This window comes from Hylobates moloch, unplaced genomic scaffold (genome assembly GCF_009828535.3).
Source record: "Hylobates moloch isolate HMO894 unplaced genomic scaffold, HMol_V3 SCAFFOLD_1, whole genome shotgun sequence".
NCBI classification, from domain to species: Eukaryota; Metazoa; Chordata; class Mammalia; order Primates; family Hylobatidae; genus Hylobates; species Hylobates moloch.
Window position 1 is genome coordinate 72,452,361 of NW_026652276.1, and position 17,422 is coordinate 72,469,782.

General features: G+C 35.0%; 1 protein-coding gene and 1 long non-coding RNA gene across 8 annotated transcripts in view; one reads left to right on the forward strand and one right to left on the reverse strand.

The window, feature by feature from the left end:
- The window catches only part of LOC131383869 (uncharacterized), a 90,126-nt gene that overhangs the window by 22,027 nt on the left and 50,677 nt on the right, over positions 1-17,422 (forward strand). The window lies entirely within an intron of this gene.
- Positions 1-17,422, reverse strand: part of UBR3 (ubiquitin protein ligase E3 component n-recognin 3) — a 270,447-nt gene that overhangs the window by 7,317 nt on the left and 245,708 nt on the right. For all 4 annotated transcript variants that reach the window (XM_058441285.1, XM_058441287.1, XM_058441284.1 and 1 more), the window contains 3 exons: positions 14,986-15,093; positions 14,729-14,854; positions 3,263-3,442 (listed from right to left, as the gene is read on the reverse strand). In XM_058441285.1, coding sequence (XP_058297268.1) covers positions 3,263-3,442; positions 14,729-14,854; positions 14,986-15,093 — 414 coding nt within the window. The remainder of the gene's footprint in view (positions 1-3,262; positions 3,443-14,728; positions 14,855-14,985; positions 15,094-17,422) is intronic.

Genomic DNA, 17,422 nt, shown 5'->3' on the forward strand with positions numbered 1-17,422 from the left:
TTGAAAGGCAGAAATTTAACACAAAATGATGACAGCCTTATAGAAACAAAGACAGGACCAATCGCCAGAAGCTCAGCCCTCTCAGAATAAAGTTAGTTTGGTATCACATCCTTGCTCAAACAAATCCAATCAGTTGAGGTGTGCTGGATCACGGATGGTAAAATAAAGTCATATATATTTGGCTGTATATTAGCTATAGCTTTATGACTACTTGCAAATCTTGCTTGCCGTATCATATATCTTTGCAACATTTTCATTCTCTTACTATTGAATTCAGGGTGAGTAGGTACTAATTAAAATTTTCCAGACCATCTGGGTGTGAGTACAACAAATGAGAGGAACAACGGACATCTCTCAGACCTACTGGATGCAGAGGGGCCTGATGATGTAAGGACTACATGTGACATCAGGTTGCTTATTTGGGAAAGTCACAGATGCATTTGCAGTCGTAAGTAATATGGTTACATCATTTTCAACAGCAGAAGTGAAACTGTGAATGAGAAGAAGGGTGTGTATGTGCCAGGCAGGTAAGATGTGAAAATAGTGGGCCACCAGTTTGTTTTTTAAACCCTCCTAGCATCCTTTGCTGCTTTCTTATATTAATAACATTATAAGTTCTTTTGGAAAATAACCCCTTTTCTTGCTCCATACAGTTCTGATGGGGCTGCCTCCAACACAAGATCCTGCCCCACCACTGGGGTATACGTATTACAACAGTTAAGCCAACCAGATTCTCTCTCCCAGGAATCTGAACCTTGAGCATGCAAATGGAAGGAAGGAAAATAGTTGAAGCTTAGTTATCTGGTGGCAGCACTTCAGAGAAAACAGATCAGAGATCTTTGTGGTTTCGCTTCTTCCCAAGCGATGACAGTTAAGCTCTTCAATTCTGCACGTTACCAAGTATGCTTCCAATAAATCTTTTTTTTTTTTTTTCTGTTATAGTTTGCTTTGGTTTTCCTTATTTTAAATCAGAACTGGATTTTGTTGTTTCCAAACAAAAATCTTAACTGATAAAAAAAATTCAGAAGTAGTAATTCACAGACAGTTTTTCAAGGGTAGTACTGTTGGACTATACAGCTCCTGTCACCATTTACCCTGCTAAGTCTCTCTATACAGATTTAACATTCCTGAGAAAGAGAATCTGGTTGACCTAGGGTCAGGATCAGGGTTAGGAACACAAGAGTGGAGCAGGGACACAAGTGAGGATACAGGTCAAATGGTGGTGTACTTACATAACTGGCAAAAATTCTGCATTAGCATAAATTAATAAATCAAATGTCTACTACACTGCCTCTACAATAATTATCACCTAATTACATAAAAAGATTAAATATTTTAAAATGATAAATTCTTATTTTCCATCAGCATACATGCCAATAATCATTCATCTAAAATGTAGGCTTGATTTTAACCTATGGCTCATACGAAGACAAACTCTGGGTGTGCTCATCACTTTTTTCCCTGCCTTGGTTCTACAATTATACCCATCTCTTACTCCATGTCATTCTGCATAGGTTTTCAGACATCAAAGTATAATGTCAAATTATTGCTATATGCTCTGTGAATAAAGAAATTACTAGACACGAAGATATTTGTATATGTAATATACAAGGTTCAATTAACTTGAATTTCCCTTTTTTTTTTTAAAAAAAGGGTATAAAATGAGATAGCATCTTTTTAAGGATTTCAGCAAGAAATGGAAAAGAACAAAAGCAGGGACATTTATAACTTATGATTATCTTTTATTATTCACTCCAATGTTTTAAAAATGAAATCTAGTCTGACACATCCATCTGAAATATTAATTTTTTATTGTCCCTTTGATGTTCAAAATTAAAATTCTCATTTTCCCTGAAACTTGGCTCCCCTTTAATACGTTCTATTTCTGCCAATGACACCACCCCACAACTTAATTGTTCTACAAATATTTATTAGGTGACTAGTGTATATGAGGCACTTTCTAGAAACTGGGGATAAATAAGAATTTCTGCTTTGTGGAGCCCACATTCAGACACATTAAAGAAACAAATGTAATAAACATGGCAACTGTTAGAGACAGTCACAAAAGTACAGCCTTATAGAACAGAAAAAAAGGATTAGGACGTAAGGAAGATGGACTATCAGACAAATCTTCATGGAGGAAGTCACATTTAACTTAGCAAAGGTAAATGTTATTTAGCAAACTGATTATATTAATTCAACAGAAGGGTAGGAAGGTTGCTTTAGTAACAGCAATAAGTAATGTTCTAGAAGTTTAAAAATGTATAGCATACTTATGAAACATTCTTTTGTGATTTGAGCAAGGTAATGGCAGAGGAAGGCTATACGATGAGATGGAAAGGCAAGCAAGATGGTGAAGATCCTTGAATGCCATGAAAGGAGTCCGTACCTTCTTCCATAGGCAATGGGGCATCAGCAATGGTGTTTAAGCAGCCGCATGTTCCTACTGTAGCTATATATACTAGACACTACTCTCCTAATGATTGGAGTTCAAGATCTTAAAGTCATGTACATCTGGTCACCAAGTCCTATATTTTTCTCCAATGTCTCTTACATTAGTTACTTTCCAAGTTTCACAATCAGAAAAATAGTCTAGATTTTTTTCACCACCTAAATATTTTCTGGCTTCCCTTTATCCTTACTTTAATTTATCCACTAAAAAGACACCAGAATTACTCCCCAAAATACTACTTTCATCACATTATTCAATTTTTAATTGTATAATGTACAATTACAACTACAACTGTAGTTCTAGAATTCTGAGCCTCCAACCATGGCATACACAGCCACTCACTGCTGTTCTCACTCTACTCATCTTCAATACAAACCCTTTAACTAGCTGAGCCGGTAGCATAGGCCCAACAAATTTTAAAGTTAAAGACATGACCTTTTAGATCTGCTAATCCAATTTGTTTTTTAAAATATAAGCCAGTTCTTCAAACAAAAATGTAAATTCCTTGTCTACCTTAAAATTCCTTTGTATCTATCAAGTCTAATCCTATGATTACTTAAGGTATTCAATAAAAATCTGCTGACCCCCAACAAACTAGAGGTAGTGACTAATGCCTTACCTTTGTTAGCGGAAATATTTCTGCCATTATACTCATAAATACAATCTACATAAGTAAACCATTTTTTCAATTTAATCAAGTTTTATAATTGCTGTCAAAAACAGATGACCTAAAATTTAACAGTCTTCATTATTCTCTTACCTATTAGCATATCACCACCGTGGCAAGCTAGTACAACTCTTTTAACATACCTTTCCTTGTTCTGCATGTCTTTCCGTAAACGATTTTATCTCAAAACACCACTGAGTTATAATATCAAATGCTGGAACTGGCCAATCCAGACAGGAGGCACTGATGAATGGATGTTCTGTTTGGTAAAACGTTGGCAGAAGTCCCAGGCAGCTGGCAAGAACTGAAAATTCTTCTTCTTCCTTTTAGACATGAAATAGGAAATTCTCAAAATATTTCATAAAGAACATTTCCTATTACATAGATTTTAAGGGTCATCCTCATCAATTACTTTGAGACAATAAGAAAACTTTCTTAACTGAGTCAGCTGAAAAAAAGTGAAGGGAGTAGGAGAAACAAGAGAGAAAAAGGTTCCTAGCTGCTGTATCTAAATATCCCCAAAATACATTTCTTTGAAATATAACTCCTAAATGTCATCTGCTTCTTTTATACATTTATTTTTTAAATAGAGTTGTTATATCTAATGGTTCTATAGAACCTAGCTACTCTATGAAAGCAAATGTTAATTTGGGGCAAAGAGAAAGTTACTTCTGGTTTAAAACGTGTAGGTTGTCAGTGTGGATAAGGAACAATAGTAAAAACACGGAATTCACAAGAGACAGTGCTAAATAATGTGCCTAGACTTTGAATGAGTGTGAAACAAAATCAGTTTTAAAAAGGGGGGTGGAATTGTTAGGAGCCAGGTAATCCGAAGCTCTATTTGCTAATAAAAGTACCAGAGATATCGGTGACCAAGAATTCATATCCTAAAAGTTGATTTTTAAAGAAGCTTATTAGTCTTAGAAACACAGAAATACATTCCCCAATCCCTCTTTATTTAACCGAAAGACCACATAGGAAGCTAATGTGTCTACTCACCCTTGTCCACAGAATCAATTCCTATTATCCTCCAAATTCCAGCTCACTAGGGAAGCGTTCCCTGACACCATTTAATGAAACCTCAGACCACTCAGCTCCATTCAGATATAATTAGTCCTTCATACCTTGTAAACACTTTCATTCTTGCATTTATATTTCCTATTACTTTAAAAACAAATCTGCCTTCTCCATAAGACTGTGAGTTCTCTGGAAGTAGGAACTCTGTCCTCCTAATGCTTGGCACATAGCAGACATTCAACAAATGTCTGCAAAACTAATTATGCACATTAAGTACAAAATTCTGAAATACACTACAAAGAAGAAATGCAGATGAAAAAGAAAAATTATATGCAGGCTGAGAAACGTTACTTTTCAAATATCTAGAAATTTACAAATCTTCCATTTACATAGTTTAACGAAGAAGGCATTTTAAAAAAATTTACTGAGCTATAAATCCACATATCATAACATTCAACCATTTTATGTATAGTTTAATGAATTTTGGTAAATGTATAGTCACGCATCCACCACCACAATAAAGTTTTAGAATAATTCCATCACGCCCTAAAATTTGCTTATGTTCCTATGCAGTCAATCCTGGCCCCTACTCTTTGGGCCCAAACAGCCACTGATATTCCTACTATTAAAATCATACAGGATGTAATCTTTTGTACCTGGCCTCTTTCACTTATTTTGAGACTCACTCATGTTATACCACATTTTGTTCATGCATTCACATGTTGATGGTTGTTTCCAGGTTTTGACTATGAATTTGGCTATTATGAACATTCATTTAGAAGTCTAAATGAAGACATATGTTTTCATTTCTTCCAGTTGATACTTAGCAGAACTGCTGGGTTGTACAGTAAGCATATGCTTAATATTTTTAAAAACTGCCAAACTTTTTCCAAATTGACTATACCATTTTGCATTCCTATCGGTAATAAACAAGACTTCTAGGACTTCAAATCCTCGCCAACACTTGGTATTATCACTTGTGATATTAATTGGTACTTCTCTAATGAACAAGGATGTTGAGTATCTTTTCATCTACTTGTTAGCCATTCATACATATTCTCTTAAGAAGTATCTAGTCAAGTGTTTTGCCCACTTCTGTGTTGGGTTTTTGTTTTCTTACACTTGAGTTAAAAGAATTTTTGACACATTCTGGATACAAGTCTTTTTTTCACACAGCTAGAAAAAAATTTTAGGTATAAGTCACATACCATAAATGTTACTCTTTTAATATATACAATTCAGTGGTTCTCAGTATATTCATGAAATTGTGCAAGCCTTGCCAGTATCTAATTCCACAATATTTTCATCACCCCTATTGTAATTTGAATTGTTATTAATTTCATTTTCAGATTGCTCACTGCTAGTGTATAGAAATACAATGAGATGTTTGTACATCTATCTTGTATCCTACAACCTTGCTGAACTTGTTTATTAGCTCTAATAGGTTTCTTTGGAGATTCCTCATGGTGTTCAAACTATTTTACCTCTTCCTTTCCAATCTGAATGTCTTTTTTAATCTTTTTCTTGCCTACCTGCCTTGCTAGAATTAGTACAATGCTGAAAAGTGGTGAGAGCAGGCATCCTTGTCTTGTTCCAATCTTGTTCCTGTCTTTCACTATTAAGTATGATGTTAGCTAAGAGTTTTTGATATGCTCTTTATCGGGCTGAGAAAATTCCCTTCTATTCCTAGCTTTGTGAGTGTTTTTACCATGAAAGTACATTAGGTTTTGTTAAATGCTTTTCTTTGACAAATGAAATGATCATATGGTTTTCCCCCCCATTTATTCAATTAATATGTGAACTAAATTAATTGACTTTTGTTGTCGGACCAACTGTGCATTCCAGGATAAACCCATTTGGTCATGCCCACGTTCAATGAAGCATTAGTTACAACAGCAAAGATATTAATCAACCTAAGTGTCCATTGATGGATGAGTGAATAAAGAAATAGCCCTCTGTATTCATGAGTTCCATATCCATGTATTCAGCCATACATCAAAAATATTTAAAAAAACACAATAAAATACAAATAAACAATACAATATAATAACTATTCGTATAGCATTTATATTAGGTATTATAAGTAATCTAGGGTGGAGATGATTTAAAATATATGGGAGGGTGTGCATATGTTATAAGCAAATACTACACTATTTTATGTAAGGGACTTGAACATCTAAGGCTCTTAGTATCTGGGGGGGTTCCTGGAACAAATCGCCTACAGATAGCGATGGATGACTGTATACACATGAAATATTTATTCAACCTAAGAAAAGAAGGAAATGTTGTCAATTTGTCACAACATGAATGAATCTGAAGGACATTATGTTAAATGAAATAAGCCAGTCACAGAGAGACAAATACTGCATGATCCCACACTGGAACCTTAAAAAGTAGAAGCAGAGTAGAACGGTGGTTGCCAGGGTCTGGGAGAAATGGGGAGATGTTGGCCAAAGGGTACAAACTCTGTTATAAGATGAATAAGTTCTGGAGAGGTAATGTACAGCATGATGACTATATTTAATAACACTGTATTGTATACTTTAAATTTGCTAACAGAGTGGATCTTAAACGTTCTCATGAGAAAACAGATAACTGTGAGATGATGGATATGTTAATTAGCCAGATTGTGGTCATCATATACAATGTATACATATATCAAAACATTACATATTGTACACTATATATATAATTTTTACTTGTCCTTAATATTTATAACTCAAATATTTCTTGTACCTCAATAAAGCTAAAAGAAAAATATCCATGTGGTTATAGTGTATTATCCTTTCTGTTGCTAATATTTTGTGAAGGCTTTTGCTTCTATGTTCATGGGAGACATGGGTTTGTAGTTTTTTTCATAATGCTTCGTTCAACTATCAGGATAAAACTGGCCTTATAAATTGAGTTCAGAAGTGTTCCTTCTTCCTTTATTTTCTGAAATAGGTTCAGGAGTATTGGTACAATTTCTTTCTTAAATGTCTCACAGAGTTTACCACAATGTTATCTTTGTTGGTATAAAGTTCTTGATATTTCTTTTCTGGATGCGTAACAATTATATAAGTTTGATAACTAAATTAATTTTCTTACTTGATATACATATATTCAGATTTTCTATTTCTTCTTGAGTCAGTTTTAGTAATTTGTATCTTTCAAGAAATTTAACCATGTTATCTAAGTTGTCAAATTTGTTAGCAAATGTTATCTATATATTCTCTTATGGCTCAATATGGATGTCTTCTCTTTCATTCCTGAAATTGGTAATTTGTACCACCTCTCCTTTTTTTTTTTTCGTATCAATCAGCTCTCTTCTAGCTCAGCTGAGCTCCTGTCATCTAGGTTTATCCATTTTACTGATCTTTGCAAAGAACCAGATTTTGGACTCATTCATTTTCTCTACTGTTTCGCTATTACAACTTCATCGATTTCTGTTCTGATTTTTATTATTTCTTTTCTTTTACTTGCTTCAGGTCTAATTTGCTCTATTTCCAGCTTCATATGGTAGAAACTTAGACAATGATTTAGATCTTTCTTCTTTTTAATTTTTATGTATTCATTTTTTAATTTTTTTGAGACAGAGTCTTACTCTGTCACCCAGACTGGAGTGCAGTGGCGCAATCTTGGCTCACTGCAACTTCTGCCTCCAAAGTTCAAGTGATTCTCTTGCCTCAGCCTCCTGAGTAGCTAGGCCTACAGGCACACGCCACCATGTCCAGCTAATTTTTGTATTTTAGTAGAGACGGGGTTTTACCATATTGGCCAGGCTGATCTCAAACTCCTGACTTCGTGATCTGTCCACCTTGGCCTCCCAAAGTGCTGGGATTACAGATGAGAGCCACTGTGCCTGGCCCTTCTTTTTTTCAAAAAAAGTATCTGAAGTGATAAATATGCCTCTAAGAACTGCTTTAGCTGGATCCCACAATTTCAGTATATTGTGTTTACATTTTCACTCAGTTAAAAATATTTTCTAGGCTGAGTGAGGTGGTTCATGCCTGTAATCCCAGCACTTTGGGAGGCCAAGGTGGGTGGATCACTTGAGGTCAGGAGTTCAAGACCAGCCTGCCCAACGTGATGAAACCCCATCTCTACTAAAAATACAAAAATTAGCCAGGCATGGTGTTGGGCACCTGTAATCCCCGCTATTCAGGAGGCTGAGGGAGAAGAATTGCTTGAACCCAGGTGCAGAGGTTGCAGTCAGCTGAGATCACACCACTGCCCTCGAGCCTGGGCAACAGAGAGAAACTCTGTCTCAAAAAAAAAAAAAAAAAAAAAAATTATTTCCTTGTGATTTCTGCTTTGATCTACAAATTACTTAGAATTATGACGCTTATCACAGATTTGATGATTTTCTATCTGTTATTAATTTCTAATTTAATTCTGTGTGGTCAAAAAACACATTTTATAACTCACTTCTTTGAAAATTGATACTATACGGCTTGACATATGGTTTATTCTAATGAACGATATTCCATGTGTAGTTGTATATAATATATATTCTGCTGTTTGTTGGAGAAGTTATAGATGTAGTTATGTCATAATAGTGTTGTTCAGGTCTCTTTTATCCTAGTTGATTTGCTCTCTACTTGTTATTGATTACTAAAAAGGCACATTGAAGTCTCCAAATATAATGTAGATTTGTCTGCTTCTTCCTTCAATTCTGTCATTTGTTTATATAATTTGGGGCACTGTTATTTTGTGCATATATGTTTACAATTGTTATATCTTCTTGCTCTATTGAGAGAGGGAATTTATTTTACATGTAATGCACAAAATAACTTGGGAAGATGGGAACTGCCAATGGTAGAAAAATAGCAACATTTTTCCAGCTTATGATAGGAAACTCAAAAAATGTTTTGTGTGGCAAAGAACAGCATAGCCTGGGTCCAGATGTTAATAGTGTAGGGTCAGGGTTCAAACTAAATGTTTTCAAATTCTGCCTGCTTTACTTACGAGGTGTGAATCTTGAGCAACCTACTTCATCTCTGTGTGCCTGCTTCCTTGTCTGGAAAACGAGGATAATAACAGCTACCTCTCAGTTATGATGAAGTTTATTATTATTTTTTTATTTTATTTTTAGAGACGGAGTCTCGCTCTGTCGCCCAGGCTGGAGTGTGGTGGCGTGATCTCGGCTCACTGCCAGCTCTGCCTCCCGGGTTCATGCCATTCTCCTGCCTCGGCCTCCCGGGTAGCTGGGACTACAGGCACCTGCCACCACGCCCAGCTGATTTTTGTATTTTTAGTAGAGGTGGGGTTTTGCCATGTTAGACAGGATGGTCTCGATCTCCTGACCTCGTGATCGCCCACCTCGGCCTCCCAAAGTGCTGGGATTACAATAGGCATGAGCCATTGCACCTGGCCTATAATGAAGTTTAAATGAATTAAAATGCAAAGCACTTAAACAGTGCTTAGCATGTAGTCAATGTGTAGTAAATGCTGGCTATCATTATTTTTCATGGGAAAGTTATTTTGACAGAAGAAGAAAAAAAGGAGATATATTAATGTTCTTCAAGTTTTATGGAGGTGGGGGGGCTAGATAATCATGAGCCCCTGAGAGAATCTTATAACTATTTTCTTCCAATAAAAATGCACATACATGAACTACTTTACAAACAATGCTTTGGAACTTAAAAGTTATGTGAAGCTGCTCTATTTAGAATTCCAGAGTTAGAGAATAAATGAGACAGATTCATTTAAGAAGAGAGAAAAGATAAGGGAACTATATAGGTTACTATCATTAGTCCTAACATGGTGGTAGAAATAGTGCTAGACTAAGATATTTAACTAAATTAGGAAGTCTAATAGATTACTGTGGAGAACAAGCTTGCTGTGTTAGAACATCTACTAGTTACCATTCTTGATTATTTCCTATGCTTAACAAAATGTTTGATTAAAAAATGTACTGCTAAGCTTAAGAGTCTCCAGACTATTAGAAAGAATAACTGAATTTAGCAGGACAGCTAAATGTCTAAGATTAATGTTCAAAAATTCCATTAAGTTTCTACATTTTAGCAACACATAGAAAACATAACTCTTAAATGATTCTATTTATAATAAAAGCAAAAACAAAAGGCACGGGATATGTAGAAGCATTTTTGGGGGGGGGTGGGGTGGGGCACTACCTATCACTTCCATGGCTCAAAATAGTACTGGATGTGCACTAAGACAACAGAGAAATAAAGACTTAAAATGGGACATATTATATTATTTTCAGATTATATGATCATACTTATATAGAAAACCTAAAATAATAAAAAGGCAAATTATTAGAATAAAAAACTTTGGCAAGTGGCCAGTCAGAAGACTATACAAAAATCAATGGTATTCGTACATACCAGTAAAAATTAATCAGATAATGTAACAGAAGATACCATTTAAATAGAAATCACAACCATAAAGCCTCTAGAATTAATTAGCTTTATAAAAAAAATGCTCCAGCCTTGGACAATTAAAAAATTCTATTAAAAGTGTTGTAATCCAAACACTTTGGGAGCTGAGGGGGGTGGATCACTTGAGGCCAGGAATTCGAGACCAGCCTGCCTGACTAACATGGTGAAACCCTGTCTCCACTAAAAATACAAAAAAACTAGTCGGGTGTGGTGGTGCGCACCTGTAATCCCAGCTACTTGGGAGGCTGAGGCACAAGAATTGCTTGAACCCAGGAGGTGGAGGTTGAAGTGAGCTGAGATCATGCCACTGCACTCCAGCCTGGGCAACAGAGTGAGACTGTCTTCCCCCAACCCACCCCCCCCCCAAAAAAAAGTATTAAAACACCTGACTAAATGAATATATAAACCATGTTCAATGTCTTAAAACTATAAATTGAAGATAATTCCAAACTAAAATCTTGTAGGATTTGGAAGTAACTTGACAGATTAAAAAAAGTATATAAGAATAAAAGCTTGGCTGGGTGTGGTGGCTCACACCTGTAATCCCAGCACTTTAGGAGGCCAAGGCGGGCAGATCACCTGAGGTCCAGAGTTCGAGACCAGCCTGGCCAACATGGTGAAACCTTGTCTCTATTAAAAATGCAAAAATTAGCTGGGTGTGGTGGTGGATGCCTGTAATCCCAGCTACTCGGAAGGCTGAGGTAGGAGAATCGCTTGAACCCAGGAGATAGAGGTTGCAGTGAGCCGAGACCACGCCACTGCACTCCAGCCTGGGTGACAAAGCGAGTCTCTGTCTCAAAAAAATAAAAAAGAATAAAAGCTCATATACAGCAAAAAAAAAAAAAAAAGAAAATTAGAAAAAGCAAAAAGACATCAAGAATAAATTGGACATTCACACTATCAGATATAATGTCTATAATAAAACCACAGTAATTAAAACAAACTGCTACTAGTACAGAAGCAAATAGCTTAATAGTATATAATAATCCAGAAATGTGAAAACTTGATACCATGAAAAATCAGTCCAAAAAAGTTAGATTATTTCATAAATAATTTGTAGTGTTGGAAAAACTGTCTTATCAAATAGAGAAAAAATTAGAGCTTTACCTCATACCACACCACAAAATAAACTCCAGACTGAATTAAAAATCTAAATGTGAAGCTAAAACTATGAAAATAATAGAAGAAAATACAAAATAAATTTATAATTTCAGGCTGGAAAGGGATTTTTTTTTTAATTTTTAATTTTTGTGGGTACATAGTAGGTGTGTATATTTCTGGGGTATATGATGGAAAATGATTTTTAAAATAAGATTCTAAAAGTACAAGTCATAAAGAAAAAGGTAATCATTCTAACAACATTAAACTGAAAAATTTCTGTTCCACAAAGGACACTATGGCTAAACAAAAGCCAGTGAAAAGATATCTATTATGCCTAAAAACAGAATGAAGATAATCACAGAAACCCAATTTTTAAAAATGGCCAGACTAGGAACAGAAAGTATACAGAGGGAAATTTAACTGGCTAAGTACATGAATATATGAAATTGCATTTATAATTAGAGAAATGCAAATTAAATTAACCATAAGCATATGCTTTGTACTTAACTGACTGCCAAACATTACACACTGGCTAAGAAGAAGTGCTGGCAAGTATATGGGGAAAAACAGGAATCCTCTTGCACTGCAAATGGGAATGTAAGCCTTGAGCAGCCATTTAGGAAAACAAATAGGTAGAATGTATCCTATGGCTCCAACAATCCCACAGCTGGTACACAGCCCAGAGAAACTTTATATGAAAGAAATCTTTATATTAAAATACACAAGACATTAGGTTCATAGCAACAGTTAATTTTTTTCCATGGAAGCAAAGAGTTGGAGTCAGCCTAGATGTTCATCAATGAAAAATAAATCGATGTGGGAAAAATATATTGGAAGATGACAGCATGAATATGCTGGACAAAAAGATGATTTATGTCCCTGGTAGGACAGTGTGAGACAGGATTTATGTCCCGAACAAGACAGCATGAGATTTCATCATGCTACTCAGAATGGTGTGCAATTTAAAACTTATGAATAGTTTTTTTCTGGAATTTTTCATTTAATATTTTCAGATTGCAGTATACCATGTGTAACAAAAACCACAGAAAGCAAAATCGCAGATAAGGGGGTACTATTGTATACACAAACAAAGTAAGATTACACAGATGATAGAAACTAAATAAAAGGAGAACAAATTTCTATCTAAAGCTCTGATCTCACTTTTCTCACTTCAGTTGAACAGGTCCACCTAAAGGGTCCAACTACCCCTCAATCTGAATATACACAAAGTACTTTCCTTCCATCCCCCGTGCATCTGCCCTGTATTTCCTCCTTCTATTAAGTTTTCCCTAAAAGTTCATGTCTCTCGGTCTCAAGAAACAAGTATAGTATGATTCTTCCTTTTCTCTTAACTCTCACACATTCAACTAGTTGTCAAATCCTATTTTATCTCTGAAATCTCTAATTGCTCTCCAGCCTCTTCTATTCCCAGTATGTCCTTTCCCAACTGGTCTTTCTCTTCCCATCTGTCTATTCTTCACAATCTGTCTTATACTAGAATGAGGTTTTATCCTGAAACAAAATTTGAGTCATATCATATTTTTGTCTAACATCTCTAAATGGTCCAAATTCCCTCATATGAAATTCAAGATCCATTACAACTATATTTTAATCTCTTTCTTCACTATGTCACACTGTTCCTTTTTATGCACCATATTGAATGTATTTCTTTCTTGGTCTAAACACGTGTGGTATTCCACTACAGCATCACTGTACACTCAAACACCAGACCAACTTTCAGTGCCCAGCTCAAGAACTTCTGCCTCCACATACTTTCCAACTTATGGGCAAAAAATACTCTCTCATAAAAACAAATGACAAAATTAGCCATAAGGTAACAAGAACAGAGAGATGGCCTTTAAATGTGAAAAAAGTACAGGTGGTAAACGAAGTTGATTTTGTTTGGTTACTCTTCTCCATGCTTGAAGATGCTCATATGCCAGAAAGAAACACACTTTTTTAAAATATAAAATCTAAAAACTGTGAAAGAAAATATCTAATGAATGATTATTCTAAGAATTTGTTCAACATCTTATAACTCTAAAAAGAATGTTTTGGTGACAAATGTGCAGCATTTGTCTTGAAGCACTTGATAAAAAGCAAAGAATTCAAAACTATTTAATGTAATGGTGAATTACTTAAGAAAGAGGGAACACAAAACTGCTTAATTCTGATATACTTCAGGATTCAAAGGCCATAAATATGATAAATGTTTAATTTCCATATCAAATTCCCTAGAACTGAATGGCAGATAAGTCAGGATCACATTCCTATAAGCAGTTTGGGTTTACTTACCTTCTGGTTTCCTACCCTGTCACTTTCTTGCCCACTCATATCAATCCACAGTTTTACGAAATAGATTAAACCAGTGATAATTCATTCACCCATTTTAATACAACTGGCTACAAACTGAATACTGCTATAAACGCTGTCATATCTTCAACCAGTTTTCTCACCAACATAACTTTTAAAAGAATATTAAAAGCAGATGATGTTAGGGATACAAATGTCAATAAAACTGAATCCTATGGTCCTATTCATCAAGTACTTGGAATGTATCATCATTGATCTAATCCAAAGCTGCTCAAATATCCAACATTAGTAATATTATCATAAAAATGGGTGGATGTTAATAAATACAACAAAAATAGTAAATATCCTAAATATTTATTCCTTTAAACTAGATTAACATATAGTCATATGACAGTTACATATGTACTACACTATATACCAGTATATTTAAAACGAAATAGCTTATTATAAAAACAAGGCTTGGCTGGTGCGGTGGCTCATGCCTGTAATTCCAGCATTTTGGGAGGCCGAGGCAGGCAGATCACCTGAGGTCAGGAGTTTGAGACCAGCCTGGCCAATGTGGTGAAACCCTGTCTCTAATACAAATACAAAAATTAGCTGGGCATGGTGGTGTCTGCCTGTAATCCCAGTTACTAGGGGTGCTGAGGGAGGAGGATCGCTTGAACCTGGGAGGCGGAGGTTGCAGTAAGCCAAGATTGTGCCACTGCACTCCAGTCTGGGCAACAGAGACTCCATCTTAAAAAAAAAAAAAAAAAAAAAAAAAAAGCTCCCTCCTACATATCCCAAATTACCTACCTGGCAGCTAGGTAAATCTTCCCCAAAAAGGTGGTGCTGAAGAAGGCTGGTGATTCTGAGAAAAGGTAAGCAGAAGTCCTGTAAGTATTTTTCCATGGATTCAGGAGACCAAGCAATAGGGTTAACCTAAAGTTAAAAAAGAAAATTTGAACAAGTCAGTCTACAGTAAAGAGTTTTTAAAAATTACATTCATAATGGCAAGAAAATGTAAATTTTTTACTAAATAACCACTACATCTGATTTTTGCAAAAGCATACCATTGCACATTCCTGAGTTCCTTCTTCATGGTATAACTTTCCTTTAAATAGTTCACTTATCACAAAGCTCAGTAATACTTCATAAGACTTTTCTGCATCACATGTACTCTGAAAAAATTAAAATATTGGTTACACTGGTCATTGAAAATTATAAAAAATTTACATTGGAAGTACTTTTTAATGAGTAGAGTAAAACTGTGATTATATTATTTTTCAAGCATATGAGCTTCAATTCTTCAAAATTTGGGTAAAACTGTACACCTCTGGATTCACAATGAAACTGGGTAGGTGGTCAAAGCTATTCCAATACTTCTTTAAAAGACAGCATATAAATTACATAATTATATGTAAATAAACATATGTAAATCATGTTTTTTGACAAAGTAATTCCCACCACTGGGAATTCTTTCCAGGGATATAATCCGAAAGAAAAAAAAATAGCTACATGTACAAGACATCCATTATAGCACTATTACACCAAGAAACTAGAAATGACCAGCAAGAATGAGGGAGTTACCTAAAAAATGGAATACCAACTTAAAAAACATTTTCTAAGCAGTGAATGTGGCAAATTTAAGCTGTACAAAAAATATTTACAATGTGAAAAGAGCCAAATTAAAAAAATATATAGTCATTATAGTGGTATAATACATGCATATAACATATGCATACAATAGAAAAAAATAGACCACAAATTTTTTTCATTTACAATTTCCCTCAAATGTCTTTGAGGATTTATTAAAATAATACACCATAAAAATAAAATAGGACAATATATTTATTACAGAATAGGCAGATAATGACATTAAGTAACAGTCTACAAGTTGATCTTAGTGACGACTTCCATTTTTATCAGAAAGAAAAATAATGGCTTTTTATAAACTCAAATTTATGTCAAAATCTTTATACATAAAGAAATGAGCAAGGACTTCATGTCTAAAACATCAAAAGCAATGGCAACAAAAGCCAAAATTGACAAATGGGATCTAATTAAACTAAAGAGCTTCTGCACAGCAAAAGAAACTACCATCAGAGTGAACAGGCAACCTACAAAATGGGAGAAAATTTTCGCAACCTACTCATCTGACAAAGGGCTAATATCCAGAATCTACAATGAACTCAAACAAATTTACAAGAAAAAAACAACCCCATCAAAAAGTAGGCAAAGGACATGAACAGACACTTCTCAAAAGAAGACATTTATGCAGCCAAAAAACACATGAAAAAATGCTCATCATCACTGGCCATCAGAGAAATGCAAATCAAAACCAAAATGAGATACCATCTCACACCAGTTAGAATGGTCATCATTAAATAGTCAGGAAACAACAGATGCTGGAGAGGATGTGGAGAAATAGGAACACTTTTACACTGTTGGTGGGACTGTAAACTAGTTCAACCATTGTGGAAGTCAGTGTGGCAATTCCTCAGGGATCTAGAACTAGAAATACCATTTGACCCAGCCATCCCATTACTGGGTATATACCCAAAGGACTACTAATCATGCTGCTATAAAGACACATGCACACGTATGTTTATTGCGGCACTATTCACAATAGCAAAGACTTGGAACCAACCCAAATGTCCAACAACAATAGACTGGATTAAGAAAATGTGGCACATATACACCATGGAATACTATGCAGCCATAAAAAATGATGAGTTCGTGTCCTTTATAGGGACGTGGATGAAACTGGAAACCATCATTCTCAGTAAACTATCCCAAGGACAAAAAACCAAACACCGCATGTTCTCACTCATAGGTGGGAATTGAACAATGAGAACACATGGACACAGGAAGGGGAACATCACACTCCAGGGACTGTTGTGGGATGGGGGGAGGGGGGAGGGACAGCATTAGGAGATAAACCTAATGCTAAATGACGAGTTAATGGGTGCAGCACACCAACATGGCACATGGATACATATGTAACAAACCTGCACATTGTGCACATGTACCCTAAAACTTCAAGTATAATAATAAAAAAAAGAAAAAAAAAAGAAATGCACTTCTTTTTATATTCACTGAAATAGAAAGTATAACATGCAAATTACCATAAAATGTAAATTGGGATAATGTCAGAACTGCTATGATGTCCTTTATTCTACTTATTAATTATACTTTTAAAATCCTAAAATATAGGAAGGGATAAACACCACAGAATATAAGTTTAACCTAAACTTTTAAGGCACTGATAGTTTGGATCAGAGAATTTATTATTGGATGACATTTGGTCTTTCTATAGTTCCTCATTGTTTCATTCATGTTACTGTGCTCTTTCCAACTAGAATGTAAATTCCAAAATATCATGAACTATGCTTTTTATTTCCTATGTATCCCTCTGCATAACAAAAATCTGAGCAAGAAATACCTGCTAATTAACTGATGAAATTTATTTTGGTAATACTGAAGTTTTGGAGTATTGGACCTTGGAAC